Genomic DNA, 27,388 nt, shown 5'->3' with positions numbered 1-27,388 from the left:
AGCGCGGAGGGGCGGCGCGTGCGTGCGTGCTGCGGGCGGGGCGCACTCTGACCCGGAGACGACCTCTCTCCGCGCTCCCTCCCCTGCTGTGAAGATGGCGCTGTCCAGGGTGTGCTGGGCTCGGGCTGCTCTGTGGGGTTCGGCTGTCGCCCCTGGACCCTTGGTCACCCGGAGGCTGCAGCTGGGCCGCTCTGGCCCTGCGTGGCGAGCCCCTCGGTGAGGGCCCTGGAGAGAGAAGAGCATTTTTGATGTAGAAGCCCTTCCAGCGGCTCAGCCTCCGCCTTGGGCCCTGGGTTTTGCTTTTCCATGCAGGATCCCCACCGAACGCCGGTCCCTGTCCCTCTCCGTACTCCGTGCCCACCCGATCGTCCCCGCACATCCTGAGCTCATCTTTCAGCTTCCCCTTCCCATCTCTCCATGGCCCCAGCTTGCATTCTCCTGGCCCCGCAGGCTTTGCGCGCGCTCCACGCTCACACCTTTCTGCACGACCTGCCCCTCTCAGACCAACCCTAACCCTGAGCTTGGGTTTTCAGAAGAGTTCTGGCAATCGCTCTCAGAAACCGTATGTTTACCGAGGGGCCCTAGGTACCGAATGGCTTCTACTCCTTCGCAGATAGTCTCTTTGGTCTTCGTTGTAGGTCTTCAAAGCTTCACCTTTCTCCGAAGGCGGACGTGAAGAACTTGATTTCTTACGTGGTGACCAAGACAAGAGCGATTAACGGATCGTACCATCGTTTCTTGGGGCGTCATTTCCCCCGCTTCTATGCCTTATACACAACCTTCACGAAAGGTAAACGCTAACATTGAGAAGCCCGAAGTTAGTCACAGTCAGTGAGATTGCAATGTGCAGGGTCCGCTGCAGCGCTATGAGTTAGGATGTCTTCTCTTCCGTCAGGGTTTGAGCATTAATTCTTACAAATTGTCACTGCCACCTCTTAAATATCTAGTCGGATGTTACGGTAGACAAATCCTGACATCACTCAAGAGAGAGCAGAGGATGTAAATATATTCTAATTTCCTTAGAAATTCCTTGTCCTGCTCAGTGCAGACCAGACCCAGGGATTGTTATCATGAGGAAACCAGACTAAATGCTTTGTTTTAAACTCGAGCTCCTTAACACCAGGGCCAATTAACCCTAAGTGCTCCCCAGCCAGATATTAACTTGCTGCTTCCTGGGGCGTGTTTATCACGTGGCCAGCTTAGATAACTTGTAGTGGAAATAGAACTGTAGACACTTGGTTTCTGAATGTTTCCACTCAAAGTGGAGGTCCGCTAGCTATGTTGAAATGATACCTATAATGTCACACACATGACAGCCCTGGAACCAAAATGCCGGATTCAAATCCCATTTGTGACTTAGACTGTGCACTGGCGCTAGTGACACTTACGTGGTTTGTCCCTTTGGTGTCTCATCTGTAAGGAGGGACTAGAACCTACCTGCTGATTACCCAGTTATGATTATTGTTTAGTTATCTAGGAAGAGTGTAGCTCGGGCTGGCCTGGGGCTCTCTGTGTAGTGGAGGATGACCTTGAATTTCTGGTCTCTCTGCCTTCTGGGATTGTAATGCTGAGCCCCCACACCGAATGGTGAAGAGTAGATCAACATACTTAAAAGGCTTAGAACATGGCCTCATTTATTTTAGTATGACAGCTCTATACAAAGTGCCCAATATGTGTTAACTTTTTCTATTGTTGTATTCTATACTTTTATCCACTAATAAAAAAAATAGAATGTTGCCAGCTCTGAATCTTACTCTAATTATTAGCGTCATGGAGTTTGTCTAAGAAGTGGAGGTAACAATGGCTGTCTTGTTTGCCTCAGGGGTTCTGTGTCTACAGCCCCACAACCCAGCATCCCAAGGCAGGAGAATCAGGAGTTCTAGGCCAGCCTCAGCTACACAGCAAGGCTGTAACAACAAAAACAATAAACCCCTCGAAACAAAATACTTAACGACCACCAATCATAGACACATATGTGCCTTGTGTTATTTGAAGCCAACCTAGATAATATTTTGGAAGCATTAGAAGTGATTTTATTCATTTTATTTGTGTGACTGTTTTGCCTGCATGCGTACACGTGTGCTGTGTGCATGCCTAGTGCTCTCTGAGGTCAGAAAGCATTAGATGCCCTCGAGCATGTGTTCTGGATGGTTGTGAACCACCATGTGGGTGCTGGGAACCAAATCTAGGTCCTAGGTAACTGCAAGAGCAGGAAATGTTTTAAACCTGAGTCATCGTCTCTCCAGCCCTGGAAATAGTTTTGTTTTTTTTAACTAGAAAAACATAAGGATTATCATAGATGGAAGATTCAGAATGGAATCATAGCAATATATCAAATCATGCAGCTTATAAACACGCCCCAGAAAGCAGCAAGTTAATATCTGGCTGGGGTGCACATAGCTCAAGTTTAAAGCCAAGCAATGAGTAATTCAGCTGGGTTATGTGCTGGGGGAAAGGATGGGGGGGTCTGCGAGGCACAAGCTTCCTTGTCCGTAGAGCCGGGGAGGGGCCGGTGTGTGTGCATGTGAGTGACCACGGTAGGCGATTCAAACTGGGATAACACCACGTTCTGTCCTCCACTTTAATGGGGCAGGAATACAGATGTTATGGGCTGATGGCAAAAAGGCTAGAAGAATAAAGGCAGACATGTGGAAACAAAATCTAAAGTTTCATCAACTCTCTTACCGGGAGATGGAGCATTTGAGACAGGTACGGGCTAGGGACAAACACCCAGAAGCTCTCGGTGAGGTAACTCGCGGAGAGCTCAGCTCGGCTTCCTTCCTTTCCTGTTGCTCACGGGTCAGACATTCCCCTTTGCCATGAGGGCGTCTAGTTGTTTTTGTCAGAACTGGGCTCGCTGAGAATGAAGCTCACAGCAGGGCTATATAGAATTCCAGGCGGACACTCTGATTAAATCTGTAAGTAATAAAAAAAAAAAAAAAGAAGAAGAAGAAGAAAAAAAAAGAAAACACCCCAGTTTGATTTTTAACACACAAAGATCTGCAGCGAGAAAGTGTTTGGCAGTGACCTGAGGAGCAGTTCGGAGCTTAAGAGCCAGGGGACATCCTGCATACCCAAGAGAGTTTACCTAGAGATCCAGATAAAAGGCCAGGCCTGGAATAACAAGAATCAACCTCTGAGGTTCCACCCTCAAGGAACTTACCACTAAGAGGGCATGGCCCTTTTCTTTTCTTTCTTTTCTTTTTTTTTTTTTTTTTTTGGTTTTTCGAGACAGGGTTTCTCTGTATAGCCCTGGCTGTCCTGGAACTCACTCTGTAGACCAGGCTGGCCTCGAACTCAGAAATCCACCTGCCTCTGCCTCCCGAGTGCTGGGATTAAAGGCGTGCACCACCACCGCCCGGCAGCATGGCCCTTTTCGTAGGCCGCAGTACAAGCTCATTTTAAGTGAGTGGGATGGAGGGATTGGCCACATTATCAGGAACTCACCCCAGTTAAAATGGGATCTGTTTATTTCTGTTCAGTTCCGACGAGATATCACCAAGTGTCTCTTCGTCGGCCTCATCTCCATTCCGCCCTTTGCCAACTACCTGGTCTTTTTGCTAATGTGAGTATATACTACCAGCAGCTTGAAACTGTACATTTAGAAGAGTTTACTGTATTATTATTTTCATGTAAATGGATGTCTTGTCTGCATATATATCTGCACCACATGTGTACCTGGTGCCCTCGGTGACCAGAAGAGTGTGTCAGATTCTTTAGAACTGCATTACAGATGTGGGTGCTGGGAATTGAACCCAGGTCCCCTAGAAGAGCAGCCAGTGCTCTTAACCTCTGAACCATCTCTCCAGCCATGAAACTACAGATTTTTTTTTGTAAAGATTAAAAATCATTTTGTCTGGTGTAGAGGCATATAACCCCAGTGCTTGAGAGTTGGAGCATAAGATCAGAAGTTCAAGGCCGGCCTGGATTAGAGAATGAGTTACAGGCTAACCAGAGCTACATGAAACCTTCCTCAAGCAAACAGAAAACAAAAGCCAAGAAAACTAGTCATTTTTAATCACTTTTTTTATTTTATTTTTATGTATATGTGGTTGTATGAACATAATTATATGCATACAGGATCCTGTGGAGCAGAAGAGGGCATTGGGCCCCCTGGAATTGGAGTTATAGATGGTTGTAAGCTGCCGTGTAGCTGCTGGGAATTGAACCTGGGTCCTATGAAAGAGCAGACAGTGCTCTTAACCCCAGCTCCCAAGAAAATCATTTTAAAAACTTTTCATTTCCGAAGTTCAGAGGTCATCAAACTTCCTGCTTCAGTCTTTTCATTATTCCAATTTTTTTTTAAAGCTTAGATTTATTTATTTTATTCTAGTCTATGGCTGTGAGTGTTTTGCCTGCATGCATGTATATGTACCATGTAAGGGCCTACAGACTGTTGTATGCCATCATGTGGTGCTGAGAACTGAACCTGGATCCTGGGTCCTCTGTAAGGACAACATGTGCTGTTAACTGCTGAGCCGTTCCAGCCCTTGTCCCAAAGTTCTTAAGAACTATTCAGGGGCTGGTGAGATGGCTCAGTGGGTAAGAGCACCCGACTGCTCTTCCGAAGGTCCAGAGTTCAAATCCCAGCAACCACATGGTGGCTCACAACCATCCGCAACGAGATCTGGCACCCTCTTCTGGGGTGTCTGAAGACAGCTACAGTGTACTTACATATAATAAATAAATAAATCTTTAAAAAAAAAAAAAAAGAACTATTCAGTGACACAGCACAATGACAGTGTAGGTGGCTCAGTGGCCCTGGGTGTCGTGAAGTAATCCTAGTGTCCTCTCCACCCTACAGACAGCATCTTGTTCCCGGAGGCAGATGACACGCTGGAAAATGTTTTCAGCAAAATAATCATGCTCACATTCCGTTATCATGGCTTCAGTATTTGATAGCCAGAGATGACACTTGTAAGCCGGGACCCTGCGTGGTGTTTAAGCCGTTGGCAGCTGGGTAACAGCAGACTAGACGAAAACTTCTCATGATTTGAGGGCCTGGGGGCCCAAGTCTGCTTCCCAGCACCTACACTAGGTGGCTCATAGCTGCCTGGGATTCCAGTTCTGGGGATCTGACACCCTATTCTGAACAGCTGCACGCATGTGCACAATAATCAAGAAGAAAATCAAATAAGACTTGAAAGGATAGTATTTGGATAGGGCTCAGGAAAGCGATTGATTTTTTTTCTTATTTGGGTGATGTTATCATGTTTGACCATGATGTTTAGCTGTAGAGGGAGCCAGTTGAAGGTCCCAAGGTCACTCTATGTCTGGTGCTTTGATGTGGATATTTGAAAGATGGACCTGCCTATTCAGAATGGCAGTCTGAAGTGGTAGAGCTTCTTACAGCACAGTCAGAGTTTGAATGAGTGTATAACCTTGTAAAAAACAAAAACAAAACTCAAGGTCTCACTGTGTAGTCCTGGCTACCTTGGAACTGAGAGAGATCAGCTTGCCTCTGCCTCCCAGTGGGACTAAAACGTGTGTGTCACACCCAGCCTGTACTTGTGATCTCTTTGTCTTAGAGGTCGTAGGGTCATCTCTGCTGTGGTATGAATTAATCACCCAGAATGAAAGAAGAGGTAAACGCCGGGCGTGGTGGCACTCACCTTTAATACTAGCACTCGGGCAGAGGCAGGTGGATTTCTGAGTTCGAGGCCAGCCTGGGCTACAAAGTGAGTTCCAGGACAGCCAGGGCTACACAGAGAAACCCTGCCTCAAAACACAAACAAACAAAACAAAAAAACAGAAAGGAAGGAAGGAAGGAAGGAAGAAAGAAAGGAAGGAAGAAAGAAGGTAAATAAACCTCACCTGCCCATAAGACGAGGATTTGTAGCCGGGCTAACTAAATTAAAGAACACACGATGGCCTTTTCAGGACTGTGTACGTGTGACCGTGCTGTGGTGGGCAGTCTGCATCACACACAGCATGTAGCTCCGCGTGGAACTCTCCAGAGCGTGCTTTGTGCTTCAGTTCAAAGCGAGGCATTTTACCTGGCTGCTGCATACCAAGCTTCCTTCCCATCACACCTCAGCAATACCGCTCGCAGTTGTGCGAGACGTGGGTGAAACTCACAGGAGAAAGGATGTAGAGAGCCAGGTCTCTGCCGGCCTCCTAGGATCCATGACTGCCGGGTGCCTGACTAGCCCACTCTGAAAGATGTCTTTATGGCCTTTTTCCTTTTAGGTACCTGTTTCCTAGACAACTGCTAGTCAAGCATTTCTGGACCCCCAAACAACAAATTGATTTCTTGGATGTTTATCATGGTCTCCGGAGGCAGTCCCACTCGGAAGTCCTCACACATCTAAGAAGGGCCAGCACTTTTGTTTCTCATGAGAAGCTCCGGAGGCATCTAACAGACCTGTGCACCAAGGTATCTCTCCACCCAGGGCTCCAGAGGTCCCCGGCTCTGAAGTCAGTTACAAGCAGCCAGCCTGGGTCTTTCTAAAATCTACTCATTTCTTGCAAGGTGCAGAGTGGCACCCACCCAACAGCACAGGACGTCCTGGCTCTCAGAGATTGCTTCTCTACCTACCCCTTGGGCTTCAGCCAGCTCCAGGCCTCGCAGATGGTGAGCACCTTGAGGCCTTTTGCATCCACAGGCTCACCACCTTCGAGGCTGTAAAGTAAACCTTCCCCCTCCCTGCCCTGCTGTGTTACAGAGAGCCTTGAGCCAGGCCATGCTCCTCACCCCTTACCTGCCCCCGCCCTTGCTGAGGCGACGTCTGAAGAGTCACACCATCGTGATCCACCAGCTGGACAGGGCTCTGGCAAAGCTGGGGATTGGCCAGCTGACTGCACAGGAAGTGAAATCGGTAAGAGGCTGATTGCTGTGTCAAGCAGGGTTCCAGGCTGGGCTGGAAGCTTACAGGGCTCCTGATCTTGCTCAGATCAAAACACAGCTCTGTGTCTGGGTTGTTTTAGTTGTTCTGATATAGGACCTCTCTATGTAGCCCTGGCTGGCCTCAAACTCTCTTTGTACATGAGGCTAGCCTCGGAAATAAGTGCTAGTACGTCAGTCTCAGAGTGACATGATGAGACCTCCCTAGCGTCCCATGTGGTACAGGTTGGCCGCAGACTTAAAGCAATCCTCCTGCCTCAATCTTCCAAGTGTCGGGATTACAGGCAGAGCCACTACCACTACACTTGGCTCCACAATCTTCTTTCATTTTATTTCTGTGGACTTTTCCTTAGTGAACATAGAGAGTGGGGATGAATTTAAGAAGCAGGGACCCCGGGCGGAGTACGATGGCACAGGCCTGTGACCCTAGCACTTGGGGTGAGTCTCAGGACCTGTTTTAAAAAAATGTCAAGGACAATACATTTTAAGCCTGCTGTTTTAGTTTTTCGAGACAGGGTTTCTCTGTATAGCCCTGGCTGTCCTGGAACTCACTTTGTAGACCAGGCTGGCCTCGAACTCAGAAATCCGCCTGCCTCTGCCTCCCAAGTGCTGGGATTAAAGGCGTGCGCCACCACGCCCGGCTAAGCCTGCTGTTTTAGACTATAAAAGGGTATCCTTAAAAACGAAGAATGTGGGTTGGTTTTTGGTTTTTGATTTTTGGGTTTTTTTTGGCTCCCAGTCTTGGAGGTTTTGGTCCTAATCAGTTGGCCCTGCTGGTGTGGGTGCCATAATGAAGCAGTGCAGCCTGGGAGTATGTGGTGAGGCAAAGTTCATCTCCTATAGCTGGGAAGTAGACAAGAAGAGGAGGCAATGCTAGTATCATGCAGTGCCCTTCAAGCGCACATGCTCATTGACCAGACACACCTCTCAGTAGGTTTCATGTTTTAGCTCCCACCACCACCACCTCCCAGTGGCACAGAACAGAGCACTGAGCCTCTGGGCTTACACACCAAGCGGGGCTGTTGGTAACCTGGACGAGGCCCATACCAGAATGTATGGTAGGCCTCTCGCAGGCTGCTCAAGCACTCTACCTGGGACTGAGCCTCGAGCGTGTGGGCCTTGGCAGGACCTGTAGTAGTGGGCATGCTGGTTTATCCTCTCAGTGTACACTGCATGCGGGAGTTTTCCTGTGGGGATGAGACTCAGTCCATTGTGGGTTTCTACTTCTGTGGCATACTGTGGCTGCTAAGGATGTCTCTCTTCTGAGCACTGCAGGCTTGCTATCTTCGTGGCTTGAACTCCACCCACATTGCTGACGACAGGTGTAGAGCCTGGCTGGGGGAATGGTTGCACATCTCCTGTAGCCTGAAAGGTAAGGCGGCCTCTGCGGCCGTGCTGCTGAGACCTATGCTTTAAAGCATAAACAAAAGCCACAATAAGAACCAAACAAACAAAACACAGGGACTCACTGTGCAGCTCTGGCTGGTTTGGAACACACTATACTGGAGATTGGCTTTGCACTTGCAGCTATCCTCCTGCCTCTACCCCTGATTGCTGGGATTATAAGTAGTGCACCACCATACATAGTTCATTTTGTACTTTGTTCCAGGATTACTTAGGTATTATGACGTTTTTAGCTAACACTATATATATAGTATATATATTATATACATATATGTTATATATACTATATATATATACACACACACACACACACATATATATATATATATATACACACATGTATAATTCAGAGGGCACAAACCCAGGAGCCTACTGCCTGTATAGGCACAGTGTAGACTGTAAGACAGAGGGCCTGCTTCCTGCTTTGAGGCAGCGCTTCACAGCCTGGGTGCTGTTGACATTTGTCTGGGGCATGCCTTGTGCACAGCAGGGTATTTAACGCGGTCACTTGCCCATACCCAGTCCATGCTAGCCACAGCCCTGATATCTCCAGGCACTTTCAAGTGTTCCTGAGCTTGGGGTGGTAAGGGGAGAGGGACACAACTGTCCCGGGTGAGAAGTAGTCTTGAAGCCAAGAAATGTCCTTATAGCACCAACTTCTACCATGAGGTAGGTGACTGCCATCGTGCAAGAACCAAGGCATAGTGGGCAAACAGTGGAAGCAGACACAAGCATGCTTTCAGGGTCTGGGGTGAGGCAGGGACGGTAGAGAACAGCCTCACGCTACTGTCCTCCCTGTCCCTGGCTGTGTACCCAGGCCTCAGAAGGCAGCTGTCCCCTAGCAACCGCCCTAGCAACCGCTAACGCTGATGGTGTTTTCAGAACCCGAGCTGTCCCTCTTGCTGCACAGCGTGGTCCTGCTCTCCACCAACTACCTTGAGACAAGGCGCTGAGTGAACCACACGGAAAGGACGGCATTGTCCTGCAGTCACCTAGCGTGGTGGTGTGGGACCAAGGAGCACCTGCCAGCTGTCTGTGCGCACCACTAGCATGGGAGGCAGAGGAGCGGGTTCCATGGGCTTCAGAGCACGCTACCCCTCTGGGAGCTATAGACATTCCTTCACAGCTTGAGCCTAACAAACCCACGTGTGCTGCCGCCCCCTATGCTAACCTGGAACTGGCAAGCATCTCTGGTACTGGATTTTTATTGTGATTAATACTTAGGTCCTATAAAGTCAGCCTTTGCCCAGGTGGGAATCATGTGGCCTAAAATTGAGGACTGCCATGGTTTTGTTTTTAAGGTTTTTTTTTTTTCTTGTTTCTTTTTTTTTTTTTAATCCAGACAGGGTTTCTCTGTATAGCCCTGGCTGTCCTGGAACTCACTTTGTTGACCAGGCTGGCCTTGAACTCAGAAATCCACCTGCCTCTGCCTCCCAAGTGCTGGGATTAAAGGCGTGCGCCACCACCGCCCAGCTGTGTGTTTCTTTTTGAGATGAGTCTCTGTTGCCCAGGCTGGCCTCCAATCCCTGTGCTCCAGACTCGGGTGCTGCGGCTGCAGGTCCATACTGCACTGGCCTCACTGCCACGTTCTCTACAGCCAAGCCTTGTTTTCCTGAGACCCTGTGTCTCATGTAGCCGAGGAGGACCTTGAGATCTGGTCTTCCTACTCCCAGCTCCCAGGGACTGGAACACAGGCAAGGAGCCCACGAAGCTCTGGGATGTTGTCTTGGGTGAGTGCTCCTCACCGAGTCTTTGTGCACTAGCGATCTCTGGTGCCAAGAACAGTGCAGCTTACCCTGGGGTGAGGGCACCCATGCCTGGCCCTGCACCGACACCCCGGCAGTGGTTTTTCTTACGCCCCCTCCCTTTTCCTTTTATGGCCCTTTTGAGAGTCTTAATGTATAGCCTGGCAATCCTGACAGACAATTCTGCCACAGCCTCCTGGAGCGAGAATATAAGCATGAGCCACACCCATCCTTTCTGGTGAGACCAAAAGTAGGGCTGTTTGTCCTCATCACTATCATGGGCTAACTTCCACCCCTCCTCTCAGTATTCTCTGGACACTTTTTTTTTTTAATAGTAATTTATGGGAACATTCTAAAGGAGGCGGTGAAAGAATGGCTGCCTGGCCCCTCCCTGCGTTTGTCCCCAGTGTCTTACTTTCCAGGCTGTCACACAGCCCCTAGGGACCTTACATGTTTGCTACCTCCACTGTGTTGCACTAAGCCATCTGTAACCAGCAGTGGCTGCCTTCTCTAGGCTGTGGGTCAAAAACGCACAAGGTACTAATTACTGCCCAGCCCTGGGAGACCAGGAGATTTGCATTAGATAGTGAGTTGGGCTTAACTGTTGTGTGTACATCTATGCCCTGTCGTTTTGTAATAACTTACTGTAAATGCATGAAGCACTGTTTTAAAGCCTAAGTAAAGACGGCCTGAAACCAGTTTCTGGGAATTACTTATGCACACTCTACTCACTTCCCTTCAGCTTCTTTCTAAGAGTGACATAACCTAACTAATGGGTACTTAACTGGTTGGAACAGAACTTTCTGAGGGAATGGGAGGAAGTCTTTAAGGATCAGACATGCTAGAAGGAACGGTAACCAGGATTAGAGACGCGTAACCGCAGACAGCAGGAGTCTAGCAGACAGCAGGAGTCTAACCGGCCAAGTGAAGTGGAACCTAAGGAAATCTCACAGGACAGGTTTTCGGTGCTTCAAAGGCAATGATTTGCATTTCTATCACAAAATATTCCTATCACTGACATCAGTTCCTAACTGACCTGGTTAGCTCTATGTACACAGCAAGAGAAGCACCCTCTCTCTTACCTGCAGTAAGATAAAGAGCCCCACACCATTCTTTTCAATATTTCTTTAATATTACATTTAAATATTCTGTTTAAATACAGCATTATTACAATGTAAAGAACCTAAAGAGCAAAAGTTGTTTTCAGAGAGCCAGACAAGCTTTGGGTTCACATTGAGAGTCCGACCTGTGTGCAGAATCCGAGGAGACGGGTGTCCAAGAGCTGCAGCAGTGCACCACAGTTCTAGGCCTAGACTGAGGGACTGGCTCTGCATCTGTGACACAGGCCCAGCCGTCCCGGCAACCAGGAACCATAAATTGTGTCCAACTCAGGTAGCACCAGAACTGAGATGGACGAAGTTGTAGAAGAGGTTGTTCTTTGCTTGACATTGTCAACGCTAAGTTTAGCACGCAGAAGTTGGGGTCAGTTTGAATCAACATGGAATTAATGAAATGCATTTAGAATAAGAAATTAGTTATATAGAAATATCTTGGGGTTGGCTAATCTTTACGTTTCTTAATGAAAATCCAAATCTAAGGGCTAAGAAAGTTGGAGTCTTGAGGTAAGGGGCCGAGTCCCCTCCTGTCCATCTTTCTATCAACAGTCTCAGCTAAGCTTGAGTCTTTGAGTCTGAGAGGTCTAGCCAGGAGTGAGAACACCTTGACCTTCTCAGATAACTCTGAGAGACTGGAGAGACAGCCTATGCACTCACTTAAGAAGTGCAGCCAAAAAAACAAAAACAAAAACAAAAGCCAATGAAACCCAAGAAGAGACAGTGGCAGAATGGGCGGAACACCAGCATCCAGTTAAATACAAGGTCCTCCAGGCTTAGGATTCAGGGATTTTTCTGATGTTTCTGCTGCCATATACACTGATTGTTTATGACACCAGGGCCTTATTATCTCACCAAAAATAAATAAATAGATAAAACCAAGTGAAGAGATGCACACACACAGTCCCAACACTCAGGATGCATGACTAGGTTGGAGGCCAGCCTGGTCTACATAGCAAGTCCCAGGCCAGCCAGGGCTGTTTAGCAACACACTGCCTCAAAAAAAAAAAAAAAAAAAAAAAAAAGAATGAAAGAAAACAAGTTTGTGGTTTTTTTTATGGTTTGTAAAGAATGATAAGAGAAAAGTGTTTTGCCCCTACTGCCACCATTTAACCAGGAGGCAGAGGTAACACTGCCAATCAAGAAGTCAGTGCTAAATGGGGACCTCTGAACTTCCCGAGCTCATGAGAGGAGCAGCGCTTCTGCTGAGGTAAGTGTTGAGTCTGAGTCCCAGGCATCCACGTCATTATTATAATGTGATCCGGAATCCTCTGGAATGTGGGACTCCTATGTCATAACTAAGAAGCAGTCTGACTTCCAGTTTTCATGAATCTCCAAGATGGAAGGCTCCAAAACACATGTGCCACTCTTGGGATTGAACTGTAAACTCCAAAGAACTTTCTAACCCCACACAACCAAGAATGGCCATGGGGGCAGTTACAGAGGGAGAGTCCTACGTCTCAATGACCTGTACTGCAGTGCACATTCCATTCAGAGCCAAGACCCCCCAAAAGGAGAGAGTGGATGTGTGTGTGTGTGTGTGTGTTGCACTAGGTGAGAGAACAAGCTCGACAAAGCAATCTTCCAGACTGTTCCATACTGGACCCTGCCCCATGTATAAGCCACACCCCCACCCAGCCTGCATTTCACCTTCCAAGACCGAGGTTTCGCTCTCGTACTGAAGCGCATATGAAAGAAAGAACTCAGGTACAGGCCAGGGATCCCAGTTTGCAGATCAGGTCAGGAAACACCAAGGGCTTGGGGGAAAGGCAGAATAAACGTTTAAAGCTCCTGGGAGTTTTTTATAGAAGCAGAGACTCTTCTGGGGCCTCCTCTCCGTTCTAGACTCAGCTGAGTGGCCTTGCCACTAAAGTGGCTGCTACAAGAAGACAGGGTGTCTGAGGAGCCAGCATGTGGTGCAGGGAGCTGCTCGCATCCTTGGTTCTGGCACTAGGCATAAAGAGCTGCTTGAGCTGCCCAGCTCCTTCTGTGATCGACATCTTTGTTCTGGCGGTCCGGAGAGCGCGGCACTGGACACTGCAGCTGGGGCTGCTCTCCTGGGAACGCTCTCTCAGAAACACATGGACTAACAATCCTTTCCTACCCATTTTCCTAAGACTTCCAACAAAATAACCTGGGAGCAGCAGTCTTGTTTTGAAATGGTGTTAGATAATAAATAGAGAATGGACAATGTATCTCTGGTCACACTGCCAGAGGGAGTTCTAGGGCTGAGTCTTCAGAGGTCCGGTCCTCACTCTGCTGGGAGTTCTGCACTCCACAGCCTTCTTCATTGTCCCTTCGGAAGGGTAGGCTTGAGGGAGACCAAGAGGGGCGCAAGTCTTCACTCTCAGGCTCCTTAAGGTTACAGTCATCGGGCAAGAGTTTGTTGAGACTGGGTGTTTTCCCCACCTCTGGCTTACAGAGAGCAGCTGAGGCTGAAGGGCCGCAAGCCACCAGTGAGGTAACAGGGAGCGAGAAAACACTCACATCTTTCTCTTTGGGGAAGGAGGCTGGGTCTTCCTCTGACCCGGACTCTGATTTCACTCCCACCACCGGCCTCTGCTCTACCTGGTAGTACACCAGAGGTCCACTGTTCAAGTAAGACGGGCTGCTCATCGGGGAGGCAGCTGGGTGTTCTGAATTCTCAGTAAAACACAGGACGGAGGAACCTGGGGGCAGCTGAGCCTGGATGAGAATGGGGGCCGCAAGGCCTGGGCACAGCTCTTGGGGAACAGCCAGGGGTTCCTCCAGGATGCATACGCCCAGGCTCTCCATGCTGGAGTCCAGGCTAGCGCTAGAGCCACTCGAGTCCTCCTCGGCCTTGAGCCGCTCCAGCTCCTCTGCACTCTGCAGATGCATCACTGCAGTCTCGTTCTCAGCGATGAACTCCTGGAAGTCCTGTGTCTGCGAGCTCTGTGCTCCCGGCAGGGGCTCCTCCTCGGCTGCTGGGCGACTCACCTGCCGCTTGCTCTCCAGCTCCAGCTTCATGATGGTGTGGAGGTAGTGAGTCCGCACTCGGATCGGGTTAAACTCAATTCGCCCAGCCATGTTTCCACAGCCATCCCTGGAGCAGCCACACGGAAAGGACATTCGATCCACCTGAGGGGAGCACAGTGGGTTGTGGCAGATAAGACCAATGGCTCTAACAGTGGAGACAGGTGACACTAGCTGGCACACACAAGCAGCTGGGATTTGAGAAACGACCAGTTCAAAACCTAACACACAGCTCAAGCTAACAGCGCTCGCTCAGTTATCCAACCACTTGCGTCTCAGCTTCAGCTCAGCCATTAATTAGTGGTGGCATCTCAAGAGAGCCATTTATTTTCTCCCCTGGGCTTTGTTTCCTTTTCTAAATAAAAAAGAATCACATCAAAGGCTCCTTCCAGTTAGCAAGTCTGGAGCTCCCTCTGAATGCTGGCAATCTCCAGGTAGAAGAGGTTTGGGCCTCTGGAACTTACCTGGCTCACTGAGACAAAAGGCTGGGCCTAGCCTCCTGCCTGACAGGGGAAGTGAGGGGGGAATCTTGCTACTTCAATGCACTACACTCTAGGGAGACTAAACAAAGGTGCCTTAGTGCTCAGGAGTGGACGTGAAGGTTCACACTGCAGCCAGCGTCTCACCACCTGGTTCTCCCTGAAGGTCAACCAGCGTAGCTTTGAAGCAGTGGCCAAGATAATTACTTACAGCCAGGGATCTTTAGGAGATGTGCTGGGCATAGTGGCACATGCCTTTAATGCCAGTCCAGGGTGGGAGAAGGCCTAGGCAGGTGAATGCCTGGGCTACAAGGTGAGTTTCAGGCCAGTCTGGGCTACACAGTTTTAAAGAAGAACTAAAAAAGAAGGGAAAATGGAAGGAAGGAAGGGAGGGAGGGAGGGAGGGAGGGAGGGAGGGAGGGAGGGAGGGAGGGAGGGAGGGAGGTGCTTTCTGTTTCTTTCTCTTTCCTTAATACCCAAAACTCAGAGAAATTACACAGCAAACAGTAAGAACACATCTTCTGTGATATCACCTTATTAAGCTCTTCCTCCAGACCAAGGCATGGTGATACACACCAGGACTTCAGAATTTGGAGGTAGAAGCAGGACCAAGAGTTCAAGGTCATCCTTGGTTATAAAGCAAATTCAGTTCCCAACCAGCCTGGAATAAGACTGGTTCCCCTGCCCCAGAAGAAAGCTTACCCAGTCCCACCAATTCCTAGGACTCTCCCAGGATTGTGAATAACTGGCTGAACAGGAGCCTTCGGGAAGGAAATGCTGGTCAGATCTACTCCAGCTCTTTCTTAGTAAAACAGCCAAGGAGAGGAGCTAAGGGTCCACCCCAGGCCCCTCAGCATCGAGTTCCACGCAGTTCATTGTCCAGGGAAATGGGAATTTCAAACATCTCTTAGAATGCCAACAAGAAGATACACTGAGGGAAGTAAGGATGAGTGTGCCAGCTCAGGTCTGGCCTGAGTTAGAGATTCTCAAAGCTATTTTGATTTTTACAAAACTGGAAAAAGATGCTGCACGTGCAGACTGAGTGCACAGGCCACCTCATTTCTATGTCCTTTTACCTCACAGCATCCCTACTAACGGGACACTTAGCGAATGCAAGCATAGTGGCCCTGCTCTTCCCTCTGTGGCTGCTGCTTGTCTTCTCTGAGGTAGACAACAGAAAAGAGTCACGTCCACAGCCAAAGGACCTGCCCTGTTTGTCTTCTCTGGGAGAGTTGTGGAACCGACCATATTCTCAGCCATGGGTCCCTCATCCTCGAGGGGAAGCTTTCTATCCTCCTGGGCACCCAACCACACTCCTGATCTTGGTGTATGACTGACCTGGCATTTAATCCCGGCCTGGCTACAAGCACATGCCTCTGGGTCACAGTATAGCCGACAGTCACAACCACACTCTTCCCGAGACAGGCGGATGGCTCTGAGTTCTTGCTTCTCTTCGGCGTCAATCCGGTGGACCCCGGAAGCCCTGAGCAGGGCCCGCCTCCGTTTGGTGGGCAGGGGCTGAAGGAAGAAGTAGTCGTCCACCTCCACGTTCTCCACGTCGATGTCCTCGTCTGAGACATCATCGAGTGTCAAGCCGTCGGCCTCCACTGACTCCACGGTCCCGTTCTTCGTCAGCTGCCAGGAGACAGGCAAGGTCAGCTTTGGAGCATTAGTTAGCAACAGTGACTAAAGTCTCCCGAGGTTTGCAGTGACAGGAGCCGTGTCGTCTCAGAGCTGAGCACCAGAAATGTGGAGGCCAAGGAACTGGGTTTTATTTAATTTTATATTTAAGTAACCAAAATAATTAATGGTTGCCGTACTGGACTGTATAGGACACGATTAAAAAACCTGAGCCTTCACCTTTCTGAGTTCTGGGTCCTCAAAAACCAGTCTCTGGGAGGTGTGGCATCACAGAGCTGTCACCCAGCTGCTTAACAAGGAGAGGCTAGGGAGCGAGCAACACAGCAAGGTCCTGTCTAAAGGGATTTAAACACACCTCATCTTCCCTCCTGGATTGCTAACTGTCACCTGCATTGGTGCTAATGGTGTTGCAGTGGCTGTGTGCTCCTAAGCAATATTGGCAACCTTGCAGAATGCCCTCAACTTGAACCCTGGAAAGCCCAAACTACCTTCAGAGAGAAAGGGTACACTGCAGTATAGCACCAGTTTCCCAGGTGTTGGTCCACGGGATCCCCACACCGTAAACAATCGCCTGTGCTCAGGAGGAACAACTGCACCTCACTGTTAAGGGAGGGCAGCCATTACTAACAATTATGAACACCACTTCCAACCCAGGGTCTAAAGTGTGTGCTTTCCTCCTCCTAGTCCTTGTTTATTTGACTTCAAAGAAAAACGGTGTGAGGTATGGCAGTGTAAGTCACTGTGTGTGCTATCAGAGCAGAAGGCTGGGTTTTCTGCACCAAGGTGGACAGAAAGCAAGGCAGGACTCGTAGAAGGACAGGCTGAAGACAATTTCTGGCTGAATGAGTTCTTCAAACTCACTAGAGGATCTAAGTAAAGAAGATGAGGCCCAGCCCCTGGGGCTCTGGAAGCTGCCAGCAGGCTGAAAGCCCAGTGGCTGGAGTCTTCAGTTTATTTCATCACACACCCACTGTGCTGGGACAGGCACGGCTCCTGTGAGAGAGGTGACGCAACAGGCTTGAGCCACCATGAGCAGTTCACCTCACTGCTTGTGGGGAGCTAGCTGAGTGGGGCTTCTAAGTATTACCTATACACCAGGCAAGAACTGCCAGGCTCCTTTCTGTAGACCTTGGGATTATTCCTGTTTGTGTCACAAAACTGGCTCGTCCCCAGCACTCCCACTGTTCCCAAAGGAAAACAGCCATCAGAAGTAGGAGACTTCAGGTCTCCACAAAAGGGGCATTTCAGAGCAATGCATCCAGTCATCAAACAATGCTGGGACAGCTAGATATCTTTGTGCAGAGAAAAGTTAAGGCCAGGTATAGCAGGTAGCTCATGCTTAATAATCCTGGCACTGAGGAAGTGGTAGAGGCAAGAGGCGCAATGCTCAAAGCCACGCCCTGCTCCACAGCAAGTTCAAGGCTTGCTTGAACTCCATGAGACCCACCCGAAAACAAAACCAGAAAACACCAACCACCACCCAATCCAAACTACTTACAATAATAAATCCCATATGGATAAAGTAAAACTAAAATATTAGAAAAGTATATGGAGTGAAGGCTACAGTGCTCTAACAGTTGACTAGAAGGGCTGCAAAGGGAAAGAACTATGGGATGGCACACAAGACATGCAGTACATACGTAATTTCAAGACTATGCCCCTCTAAGTGCTAAGGACAGGAGCCTTCCTGGGGAGGAAGGCAGGTTCCCGCCATCCTCTACCATCATGGTGTGCTCAGTACGTCCTGCTCAGAGCACAGGACACATCCCTCCTCCATCTCCTGTGGAGGAGCTGCCTTCCAGGAAAGGGGCAGAGACCCTTCACTGCAACTGAAAAGAATGTTTGTTTGTCTAGCTGTTGCTATAGCAACAGAAAGGTGACAGACAGGGTCAGTGAAAGAATTCCTAAGAAGAAAGGGGAGGCTGAATGTCACTGTTGTTAGAGTGACAGGTGTGAGGACTTCGGAGCAGACTGAGAGTTCACCAAGAGTGAGACTGGCAAGGCCTGGCCTCCTGCCACTGTTGTCCAACTTTGCCAGGCCTCAATTGTCTACACACTAGAAATATTGCAGCTACCTCATGGATGGGTGGAGAAACTCATTCATCTTCTCTAACCCGAGGCTTCGTGAACACCAGGTGAGTGCTCTAACCACTGAGATTCACCCTCAGCTCTGGGATTTGAGAACGCATAGAAACTCTATTGATAGAGGGTCAATAGTGCTAAGGCAGGATGCAGGTGTCTCAGATGAGTCTTCTGGTGCTATCAGTGACGTCTATGTAGGAAGTGACGTCTATGTAGGAGGTGGGGTATTTTTTTTTAAAGACTGATTTATTGGGCCAGGTCTGGTAGTGTATGCTTTAATATTAGTACTTGGGAGACAGGTAGGAAGATATCAGTGACCTAAAGCTACCTGGTCTACACAGCAAGTTCAGTTCAGCCACGTGAACCAGCATGTGAGCACTGTGCACCAAACCCAGCCACAACCGCTCTTAAATGCTGAGTCATGTCTCTGGAACCTACTGGTATCCCTGTCTATGAATCTAACCATGAAATAATGCTACTCTCTGCACCAAGGAGACTGTGTCAGCCCTCTGCGGTGACTATGTGCAAATTGCAGAGGGCCATGCAAGACCCGTGGAACCTGCTCTATTCAGAACAACCATGGACACACTGAGATTTGTATTTTCTGGGTGACTGACAAGTTTTGAGTATTCACATTATGCTTTAAAAAAGCATTCTTGTGACAAGAAGTAAGGGACTGTGCAGAGAAGGTGGTTTTTTTTTAATCTCTGGTCGACACTGCCACCAGAGAGGACAGGAGGAGACCATATTTAAACATCCGAGACTTCTCATTAGAAAAAGGCTTGCACTCTCTGCTTGCCCAGATCAGCAGTACAGTAGACCAGCCTCTCTGGACCATTGGACTCAGGGTTCCCACTTGACCTCGACACTCAAGAGGCAGCAGAGCCCACGCCCCTCAGGCAGGCACCTTCATTTTCTTGGCGTGAAGTTTCTCCTCCTTCAGGTGCTCACGGAGAATCTCTCTATGGTTCACCTCCTGCTCTTGTGCAAACTCACAGAGGGTGTAGCTGCGTACAGAGTTATGGCGTTGGGCCATTCCCAAGGAGCTTCCACCCTGGCTGGGCACGCTGGTGAAACCCTGTCGCCGGGCGAAGTAGTATACAGTCACCTGGTCAAAGCGGACATTCTTCCTCCGGAGCTGCTTCTGCCGCTTCAGGATGGATGTTGCTATGAACAGAGCACACAGGGGTTAAACCAGAGACAGCGAGCCCAGGACCCTCACCTGCCCTTAGTCATTGAGGGAGGATCTTTTTTGTTTGTTTGTTTGGTTGGTTGGTTTTTGTTGTTGTTGTTTTTTCAAGACAGGGTTTCTCTGTGTAGCCCTCCCTGGCTATCCTGGAACTCACTCTGTAGACCAGGCTGGCCTTGAACTCAGAAATCCACCTGCCTCTGCCTCCTGAGTGCTGGGATTAAAGGCGTGTGCCACCACTGCCCCTGAGGGAGGCTATTTCCAAGTCTTAAGTCATTTGCAAAAGTGAAAGGAGCTTTGAACCGCAGCTGGTTCATCCCACTGCCCCCAGACTGACTTCATCTAAATAGCTGGCCACAAGATCTATTTTTAGACAGCAACTGGGGAATGCTAGGTGTTTATTTCAGGAGAAAAGAAAATTGTTGGGTGATAATTTAAACTAATTAAAACTAAATTTTAAAAATTCAGTTCTTCAGTATGTATTTCAATAGCCACATGCGACTAATAACTACCAGTGGCCCATGCTGACAGGGACATTTCTACCACAGAGGGATTCAACTGGATAGTATTCTTCTACAGTGGGGGATTTTCTCTAATTGGCCTGATGATAAATAGTTTAGGCTTTTTAGGCCATGAGGTCTCTGCTGCAACCACTGAAGCATTCTGCTAGTGCATGAAGACAACCACGGCAATGGCCTGACATTGCAACAAAACAAACAAGCCTGACCCTCACTCTCAGAGGCTCCCTGTGGGAACAGTGTGAGAACTGGAAGAGGCTACTGTGCCCAGGACAGGTGCCACCGGAAAAGCTGCCAGGTGTGCTCTGTTGAACCAGTGGCACCACTCAGGGCTTTCAGTTCAGGGTTCAAACCCTCAGAGATCTACGGGATGGAGACACTAGGACTGAAGACCTCTGGAGGTGCTCAAGTGTCCAAAGCAAACATTTTCTCCTGCTCCAGCTGCAGTTTTTGGAACCCCTGGGCAAGTCCCCTGAGGTAAAAGTAGAGCTCTGAGCTCCTCCTCCTCCTCCGAATCCCAACCATCAGGCACCCAAACCACAACACATGCGGAATAAATCACACTTTAGCCTCTGCTATCAGAGCAGCGAGGTTTTCAAAAAACAAGGGCATGTGTGGAAAGGGTAAAGTCCCTGGGCTGGCTCCAGTCTCTCTGAGGAGTGTGGGAGTAGGCATGAGGAGCAGCTCACTCACGTGTGAAGCTGGCAGTCGTAGGAGGGTTAAGGCTGTCGCAGCTGTCCGCACTATCACTGCTGGACATCTCATCATCTGAGTTGGAGACTGACGAGCCCACGTCCACATCATCGAATTTCCTCTTGAGGCCTGAGCCGGAGAACGCATCCATTGGCTTCCAAAGTTGTCCTCGGGGAGCCAAGCACGATGGCCCCAAGCTGCTCACCACCAGCTAGCCAGGAGCATGAGGACTCTGCGCAGAGGAGAATAGCAGTCAGCAGTGTGGTCCCAAGACAGAGCTGGCAGGTCTGTCAACACAGCACGCTCACTGCAGACAAGCTGCACACCTGGCCCAACACTGAGTCTGGCTTCTCTGACTAGGTCTTTCTTTGTTGGCTCTGGCCAGGGCTCTCTCACTTCTTCCTTTCAGCCCCTCAGACCACAGTTACTCTTGACAGTTTGCAGCAGCTCCTTCCCAGTGGAGGGATGGCCTCACTATCAATCCTGCTGGCCACAGGAGTCACTGGCCCAGGCTACGCTCACTGCCCTTCCGATCACACAGGAGAGCACTCCAAGGTATCACTGGGAGACTAGATCAGAAACAGCATAGCCTTTGCCTAAACCAAAGCCAGACCCAGGTGTTAATCCCAGGGATCATATAGTCTGGCAAGTCCCCAAGAGTATAACTTAAACACACTCGTTCCTTGGATATTAATAGCCTTTTGAATGAAAATAGGGCTGCTGTGTTAACATAGTTCAGAAGACTACTTAAAGCAGCGCCTCTTAGGGGTTTTTAATACACTTATGATCATGGTAAAGGCTAGAAGAAAACAGCGCAGTGTTTTACAACCTGATTATGGAACCCACTGTTTCCAAAGTATGTTAGGGGGCAGACAATCTCTTGAACGCTCTTTGGGAAATTCTGCTCCAGGCTCTCAATTTTGAAGGACATTGGCAGTCAGGAAAACCCTTGACCCAGATCTTCACAAGTGTGAAGTGTCTCATCAGCCTCCCAGAATGGGCAAATTTAGTACTAAAGAAAGGAGCCAAGATTAGAATCTGTACTGGCTTCAAAACCCAGAAAGGGGGGCTGTGGGTGCAGCTCAGTGGCAGAGCGCTTGCCTGGTGTACACAAGGCCCTGGGTTTGATCCCAGCACCACACACAAAACAGAAACCAGATTCTCTGTCTTTCATGGTCTCATCATTTTCTGTGCACAGAGGAAAATAGAGCTTTACACACTCTGGCCTCTGAAAAGAAACCATCAAGGGAGAGCAGGAAGAGAACTGCCCTGGCTACAGACACAGCAGGCACAAGCCTTCCTCTTTCTCCATTGTCGGACGTAAGCCCCTCAAGGACGTGAGCCCAGGAGAAAGGCTGAGCGACATCCCACACGTGACGAGGCACAGGACCATGACCTCACTAGCTGCTAATTATGCAGCAGGATTAACAGCACTGCCCAGAACATGCAGACATGGCTGCATCACTGCAGAGTGCTACCCAGAATGCACTGTGGTGACAGGAGGTATTTGCTACACCTGGATTTTCTGGTCTCCATCTTTTAGCAGCAATTTAGATCAGCTCTACAAAGTTAAACCAAACCTGGTAGGTGCTTTGAGGATTCCCTAAAATATCTTCTCAGATCACATAAAAAAAAAAAAATCTGCATTTACGTCACAAAACGAACCCAAGTGCCTTAACTTTCAAACAAGCACATCCTTCAAGCAAGTTTGGCTAAGAAGAAAAATTAAAATCAAGAGCTTGTTAAGAATTATAATCAAGGCTGGGGATGGTGGCACAAGCATTTGATCCCAGCACATGAGAGGCAGAGACAGGTGGATCTCTGTGAGTCTGAGGCCAGCCTAGGCTACATAGTGAGTTCTAGGACAGCTAGGGATACATAGGGCCTGACTAACAATATTTATATATAAGATAAAATTAAGGGCTGGCAGTCAGCAGTTAAGAGTGCTAACTGCTCCTCCAAAGGACTGGGGTTCGGTTCCAGCATCCAACCCTCTAACCCCAGTTCCAGGGAATCTGAAACCCTTTTCTGGCCTCTGCAGGCACCATGGTACACAGGCATAAATGCAGATAAAAATGCCACACTAGATTTTATGTGTATAAAATCTAGAAGGTTTTAAAAGAATCAAATGAGTCCAAGTTATGAGCTGTGTTCCTAGGATCTGCCTGCAGGTCACGTTAGCAAAAGACGAGAGGTAAGCGAGTAGAGGGGCTCTGTATGGTTTAAGGTCTTAGCTGGGCTTAGAGATGATCTCCTTCCAGCTAACAAATGTCTCATTCTATTCTATTTTGAGTGAAGGAGCATGGGGGGGGGGGGGTGGACCTTTGTCATTAAATATTCATGTGGATTCTATAGCGGAAAGGAGAATGTCTGCTGAATTCCCCTCCTCCACGCCTTCTACACGAAAAACCAACACTGAGCAAAAAAAACCATTTTTCTTGGAAAAAGCACAAGTGCCCCTTCAAATTTAACTGAATTCTAGTTAATACTTCTAAAAAATGGCTGCTCCTTAGCCCGGAAGCCTTCATGAGTTATGACTGGAAGCAAGCGTGCACTCTGCCTCTTTTCTCAGATCCTCTGCTTCCGGCCGTGTGGGTTTCCTTGAACTATTCCTCTTTAGTCTCACATGGACTTGGATCTGTGCCAAACCCATCCTTATTACTACAACTCTCCCTCATCTTAACCTAGCTGCCCGAGAGAGTACCCTGCCATCCGGGTTACTCTGTGCCCTTGAGCGTGGCGCTGACGCCCACCGCTGCTCTCTCAGAGCCCTTCCTTCCATGTCTTCCCACCTCTGGGGTTGTGGGTTGGGCAATGACAGAGGTAGGCAGGGAAGAAAGGGAAGGAGAAACTGAGATGTAAGGAGAGGTAATTTTCTTAAGCTGCCAAGGACAGTCAGGTCTACATGTGTAAATGGTCTATATACTGACCTATGTGACCTAATCCATTAAAGGACGGGGACAGAGTGGCTGTGTAGCACAGCGGCTGCCCGTCATGCCTTCGACGCCCTCTCTGGCTTCAATTCCCAGCACCGCAGAACAATGGCAACAGACCATCTCATGGACAGCCTCGGGAAAACCCGAGACTCCACTGTCCTAGCTCTCTTCACCCACTCAAGATGTTAGTAAGACTTCCTGTAAAATCACGTTTCAATTGTTTCGAGTTTAGCTGCTAGCTCAGCCGCATAAAGGCCCAGCTTGTTTCCTGAGAAAGGTCCGGAACTCACATGGTCCTCGTGCTTCAGCCTCTCAAGTCTACTATCATCATCTCCTGGCGAACAGTGTAAGTTTGCTTTTCAAGTCAGCCCTCTCTGGTGTGGGCCAGACTTGTAAAAGACGTACGTAACATGAACGTCCCACCTAGTTCCATACCGCCTAGAAAAACTCTAATCCATCACTATAGTAACCACGAGAACAAGTTCCATATTTTTTTTTATTCACATTAACATCATCTTAAGGCCGGGCGTGGTGGCGCATGCCTTTAATCCCAGCACTTGGGAGGCAGAGGCAGGCGGATTTCTGAGTTCAAGGCCAGCCTGGTCTACAGAGTGAGTTCCAGGACAGCCAGGGCTACACAGAGAAACCCTGTCTCGAAAAACCAAAAAAAAAAAAAAAATCATCTTAAACCCAAAGTAGAAACCAGTCATTCCCACTGGCTCAACTTTTCCTTTAACCATTAAAAGATCAATGCCTGGGTTCAAAAAGATACTGTAACCCTCACATGATGGTCTATACATGTAATTCCAACACTTAAGTGCAGGAGGAGCAGGAGTTCAAGTTTGCAGCTAAGCAAGGCCACAAGAAACCCTGTCTCAACCCCTTCCTACCCCTCCACTTTATTAAGTTTTATATCGAAGCACTGAAACCTGTACAGACATAACCAAGGTGAGGCTAGAAATGCAAGTCAGAATATTTAGCTATCTAAATAAACATCTCACCAACAAATAATCTCTCTCTAAGAGCTTTCACATGCCCGTGAAAGAGTCAGAAACACATTCTGACAACATGCCCTGTTTTCTGTTTCCAGCTGGACATTTCCCAAAGGGTCATATAGAGTTCTCAGCTGCAGAGCATAGATGACATTAGGCTAGCACCAAATAAAACCAGCATGTATATTTCAGTACTCAGCCTAAGCTTTCTGCAGGCTGATAAGGGCTCAAACCTCAAATCCCAACTTATATAAGAATAGCAAAAATCGGGTGTGGCAAAGCAGGCCCAGTCCCAGCACCAAAGAGACAGAGTCAGGTGAATCTCTGTGAGTTCCAGGCCAGCCAGGGCTACATAGTGGATTCCAAGACAGACAGTGCTATGCAGAGGAGCACTGACCCAAAAAGCATCATCAACAACAAACACAGTTCAGGGGAAACTCTGGACACAGAGGATTCCTGTAAAGCTTGGGTAATGTGAACCTTTTTCCTAAATGACTCCAAAACCCTAACACAGGGGACAATCTTTCCACCCAACTAGAACCCAATATTCTGCCAAAGGTCAAGGAACCCTTACAGGACTGTTAAGACTACCAGACACTCTGGGGCAGAGAGGCTCCTGTTATACTGCAACACTGTAACACTTGAGTAAGATGCCCTACCTTGTTCCTCCTTTCTAAGATACTGTGGGTGATTCGCAAATACTATCCTATGGCTCTACGTGTCCTTGCGATCCCCAAGATCGTGGAAGTGGAAAGACACTCGGTATAAACCTTCTCCTTAAGCTAGGCATTTAAAGAAGGCCCCTTCCCACCTCCACTCCCCAGGTTTTACCCGTTTACTAACACTAGGTTAGAATTCGGCTTCCCACATTAAAGCCACATCTGAGAGAAAACACCGAGCTTTGTGAGAGACCTGGAACATGATGCTGCACTAACTCTCCTCTGAAGGATATCGCCATTTATAACTCTCCCACACACCAACACCCTGGTTTTGGATATTTGTAAAATTTAAAGCCACCAAAGAAAAGGAGAATGTGAATCGGCTGGGGTTCTAACGACGAAAACTGGAGGACACGGGGAACAGTGTCATCTCTTGGGGATAACTTCTAACCTTTCATACTGAAGAATGGTTTCTGTGTCACACTGTCACTCTCAACCCTTCTAAAAGGGTGAATCAAGACCATAGCACTCAAAGGATGGATGGCAGGCGGCTGCGTGTTTAGGCCTGCGAAAAGGATCAAGCTAGCAACCGGGACAAGTGATGCTCTCATTTTTGCACACAACGCCAGAAAAAATGGGAGACATCGGAAATCAGAGCAGAAGGGACATGCCAAGTCACCAGTTCCCCTCAGCACCGCTGAGGAACCCTTCCGCTCTCAACCCATGGATTCCCGCTAACCTTCCCGCTCATTTCCATCTTCTGCAGTCCCCACAGCCTTCCACATCCTCCTGCCTGCTACTCACAAATTCCCAACCACTCCTCCCACATTTTCCTCCAGTCCCCCTCCCCTTCCTTCACTTCCCTCCATCCTACATCACTGCCCACTCCATTCCGAACTCAGCCGTCAGCCGCAATCCAGCCGGCTTCCAAGCCGCCCATCCATCCCTCGAGCTAGCCTGCAGCCCGGCCCGCGTCCCCGGCGCCCCTAGCTCTCACGCCTCTTCCCAGAGGCGCCCCGGCTCCCCGCCCCCCCGCCTCCTTAGTCCGCACAGCTCGGCGCCGGAGCGCTGCTCCACTGCTGCCCGAGAACTGCTGCCAGGCAAGGACGAGGCGGACCCCTCCTCCCCGCACCCCAGGCCCATTACCGGCCCCGCCGCAGCCGCTTCTCTCGTCACGGTCTCCGCCGCCCCCGCTGGCTACTCAGCCAGTGTGCAAGGAGGGGAGACCCAGGCGTGCCGGCTCCCAGGCCCGTCGCGTGGCTCTCGAGGCTGCAGGGTGTGTGGGTCGGCCGGCAGGCGGCGGGGGGCGGGCGGTTCTGCACTCCAGCTCCCCGGGCAGCGAAGACCAGAACCGTCCCGGCTCCGGCTAACAATAGGCTCCGGCTGCAGCGCTCTGCCTCTTATAGGCGCCGGCGCGTCGCGGCCGAGGCCCGGGGCAGCCTGGGAAATGGAGTCTACACCCGGCCCACACCCAAGGCATGCCGGGAGTTGAAGGCGGCCAGTGCCCCAAAGTCCTCGCCCAACCTGGAACGTTCGCGGCGGACCCCGGAGAGCGCCTGTAGGGCAGCTGCCCGCCTTGAAGCCGGATGCTGCGGATCCTCGGCTACACTTCCTCGCGTCAGAACCTCACCCCATGCCTGGGGAACGTGATTCTCACGGGATTGTCCCATATGACTTGCTGCAGCTGGCCTAATTTATAAAAGAAATTATGAGCAATGACCTATCTATTTATATGATGGATCGATTTCAACTTTTTTTCCAACCCAAACGGGGTCTCTCTACATGGCTCTGGCTGCCCTGGAACTCACACTAGTCCAGGCTGGCCTCGAACTGAAGAGATCCACTTGCCTCTGCGTCCTGAATCCTGGATAACGGCGTGCGCCACCATACGGGCTGATTTCTTCACGTTCTTAAAATTTTCTTTTCTTTTCTTTTCTTTTCTTTTTTTTTTTTTTTTATTATTGTCTCTGATAATCACAGTTTTGCAGTTCATCTTTTTTTTTTTTTTTTTTTTTTTTTTTTTTTTTTTTTTTTTTTTTTTTTAGTTTTTCGAGACAGGGTTTCTCTTTTATAGCTCTGGCTGTCCTGGAGCTCACTTTG

General features: G+C 49.1%; 2 protein-coding genes across 6 annotated transcripts; one reads left to right on the top strand and one right to left on the bottom strand.

The window, feature by feature from the left end:
* Positions 1-7: 7 nt before the first annotated feature.
* Letmd1 (LETM1 domain containing 1) lies at positions 8-14,365 on the top strand. 5 transcript variants are annotated; one of them, XM_021184134.3, is made up of 9 exons: positions 8-216; positions 639-790; positions 2,594-2,709; positions 3,483-3,565; positions 6,190-6,376; positions 6,473-6,574; positions 6,666-6,818; positions 8,120-8,216; positions 14,164-14,365. In XM_021184134.3, exons 1-9 carry the CDS (start codon positions 95-97, stop codon positions 14,265-14,267), a joined length of 1,116 nt encoding a protein of 371 aa, XP_021039793.1. In that variant the 5' UTR covers positions 8-94; the 3' UTR covers positions 14,268-14,365. The 5 variants fall into 5 exon arrangements, with proteins under 5 accessions (XP_021039793.1, XP_085687698.1, XP_021039789.1 ...); XM_085831572.1 differs by lacking the exon at positions 14,164-14,365 and adding an exon at positions 9,131-10,691 and having other exon boundaries at positions 6,479-6,574; XM_021184130.3 differs by lacking the exon at positions 14,164-14,365 and adding an exon at positions 9,131-10,691.
* On the bottom strand, positions 11,137-26,674 carry Csrnp2 (cysteine and serine rich nuclear protein 2). The gene is made up of 5 exons (XM_021184136.3): positions 26,435-26,674; positions 20,702-20,933; positions 19,209-19,468; positions 15,917-16,213; positions 11,137-14,204 (listed from the first exon to the last, which is right to left on the bottom strand). Exons 2-5 carry the CDS (start codon positions 20,850-20,852, stop codon positions 13,308-13,310), a joined length of 1,605 nt encoding a protein of 534 aa, XP_021039795.1. The 5' UTR covers positions 20,853-20,933; positions 26,435-26,674; the 3' UTR covers positions 11,137-13,307.
* Between the last annotated feature and the right edge of the window lie 714 nt (positions 26,675-27,388).

Source organism: Mus caroli, unplaced genomic scaffold (assembly GCF_978045245.1).
Source record: "Mus caroli unplaced genomic scaffold, Mus_caroli_1 scaffold_16, whole genome shotgun sequence".
Lineage (NCBI taxonomy): Eukaryota > Metazoa > Chordata > Mammalia > Rodentia > Muridae > Mus > Mus caroli.
The sequence above is the reverse complement of the archived record's forward strand: the minus strand, read 5'-3'. Positions and strand labels throughout refer to the sequence as shown.